Source organism: Nestor notabilis, unplaced genomic scaffold (assembly GCF_000696875.1).
Source record: "Nestor notabilis isolate BGI_N333 unplaced genomic scaffold, ASM69687v1 scaffold21998, whole genome shotgun sequence".
In the NCBI taxonomy this organism is placed as follows: domain Eukaryota; kingdom Metazoa; phylum Chordata; class Aves; order Psittaciformes; family Psittacidae; genus Nestor; species Nestor notabilis.
The window spans coordinates 625-2,417 of record NW_009939992.1 but is presented as its reverse complement, the minus strand read 5'-3'; the positions used below and the strand labels follow the sequence as shown (position 1 = coordinate 2,417).

At 60.9% G+C, this 1,793-nt stretch overlaps 1 protein-coding gene across 1 annotated transcript in view; it reads right to left on the bottom strand.

Moving 5' to 3' along the window:
• TCEA3 (transcription elongation factor A (SII), 3) overlaps positions 1-1,780 on the bottom strand; it is a gene marked incomplete at both ends in the record, with an annotated part of 4,754 nt that extends 2,974 nt beyond the window's left edge. The window contains 6 exons of the mRNA XM_010020141.1: positions 91-168; positions 434-517; positions 640-708; positions 1,080-1,227; positions 1,502-1,607; positions 1,718-1,780. Of these exons, the coding sequence (XP_010018443.1) occupies positions 91-168; positions 434-517; positions 640-708; positions 1,080-1,227; positions 1,502-1,607; positions 1,718-1,780 (548 nt within the window). The remainder of the gene's footprint in view (positions 1-90; positions 169-433; positions 518-639; positions 709-1,079; positions 1,228-1,501; positions 1,608-1,717) is intronic.
• Positions 1,781-1,793: the final 13 nt, after the last annotated feature.

Genomic DNA, 1,793 nt, shown 5'->3' with positions numbered 1-1,793 from the left:
CTGCAGGGGAGGACAAGCAGATGCCATCGTCCTGGCGCAGCCCCCGAGCACCCGCCGGGCCCCGTGGCAGTGGGATGGGGTCTCTCCTACCTGTCCTCTTTGCTGTCGCTGGAGTTGCTCCGGGAGCCAGTGGGAGCTGGAGAAGGACTGGTGCCCACAGAGGCTCTCCTGGGGGGGCACAGGAGGGGACGGTGGGGATGACACCAGAGACAGGATGCAGAGCAGCACCCCCGGCACCAGCACAATGAGTACGAGTGCTCAGAAGCCAACATGAGACTCCCCAAGTGGGGATTTGCTCCCCATGGGGAATGTCCCAGTGCCCACTGCAGGACCAGGTCTCCCAACCATCTCTACCCATCCTGGATGTGGGTCTCATGGTGAAAGCATCCCCAAAGGAGATCCCCAAAACACCCCAGGAACACCCTCTCCTTACCTCTCCCCTGACAGCCTCTTCTGTGGGGAGGAAGAGGAGGAGATGGCCGAGGTAGTGGAGGACCTTGAGTCAGCAGAGTCTCTCCTGGCAGGACAAGCCCCGTGTCAGAGGTGGCAACAGGGACTAGGTGAGAGGGACCAGAACCCCACACACAGTGAGGGGCTGGGGTCTGGCCTCTCCCATCCTCATCCAGCCCAGGCACCCACCTCTCTTTCTTGCTGTCCAGAGGAGACTTCTTGGAGGACGCAGCTGGGCTCCGGCCATCACTGGCCTTTCTTCAGAAGCCCGAAGGAAGGGAGAGATGCTCTGGTGAGCTGGCTCCTGCTGCCCATTGCTCACCCCATCCCAACGCCACCAACCCCCAGCAGAGCCTCCTCCAGGCTGGCAGTGCCAGCATGGCCTTCAACAGGTACCTCTCCAGGCTGGCATCAGCAGAGGGTCCCCGAGGGGTGATGCCATGAAAGCTGGACTTGCTGGGCTTCCTGCGGACAGAGAGAGCAAGGCAGGGCCAGATGAGCCCTGGCCCAGTGGATAAACAGCTCTAGAGATGGATAAACCAAACAAATCCTAAGGAGCGAGCAGAGGGTGGCCTTGTGTCAGCCCCGCTAATGCTGGTGCCCCCCCAACAGTGTCCAGGAGTCCCCACCTCTCCTTGTGCTTCTCCTTGTGCTTCTCAGCTGGGTTCTTGGGGTGCTTCACCCCTTCATTGGGGCAGCTGGGGAAATCCAGCCCCTTATCCTTCTTCTCCTTCTCCCCATCCACATCCTTCTCCTTCTTTGGAGTGGTGGAAGGCTCTGGAAGAAGGGTTTGGGTGTCACAAGCAGGGCCCAAAGCCAGCACTGGGCACCTGGGGAGCTGCATCCCAGGCTGGGGCACGCTCAGCCTTTGGGAAGGCACACACTGATTTACACTGCTCCACCCCGGAGCGGAAATGAGCCCTTGGAATATCCATCCGAGGATATTCCAATGATATATATGGATTTGAGGAAGGGTCTGGGGCTCGGGGGGTCCCTGCCTCTTGCGCCATCACTCACCCGGGGGGTCCCTCCCTCTCGCGCCATCACTCACCCAGCAGCCGCTTCCAGTTCTTGATGAGGATCTTGGCCGAGGCCACCACCTCTCCATCCGAGCAGTGCTTCCGCACCGAGTTGACGGCCACCCCGATCCGCGTGGTCTGGGGATGTGGGGCAGGGATGTGTCCTTAGGGATGCGCTGCCCGGCATGGGAGGAATGGGACAAACCTCCTCCATGGGTTGTCCCCCTGCCAGCAACTGACCCCCTCACCTGGAGCAGCTGGATGGTCATGGTGTAGCTGGTGAGGGACTTGAGCAGATCCAGAGCCCCTTCCTAGAGTGGGGAG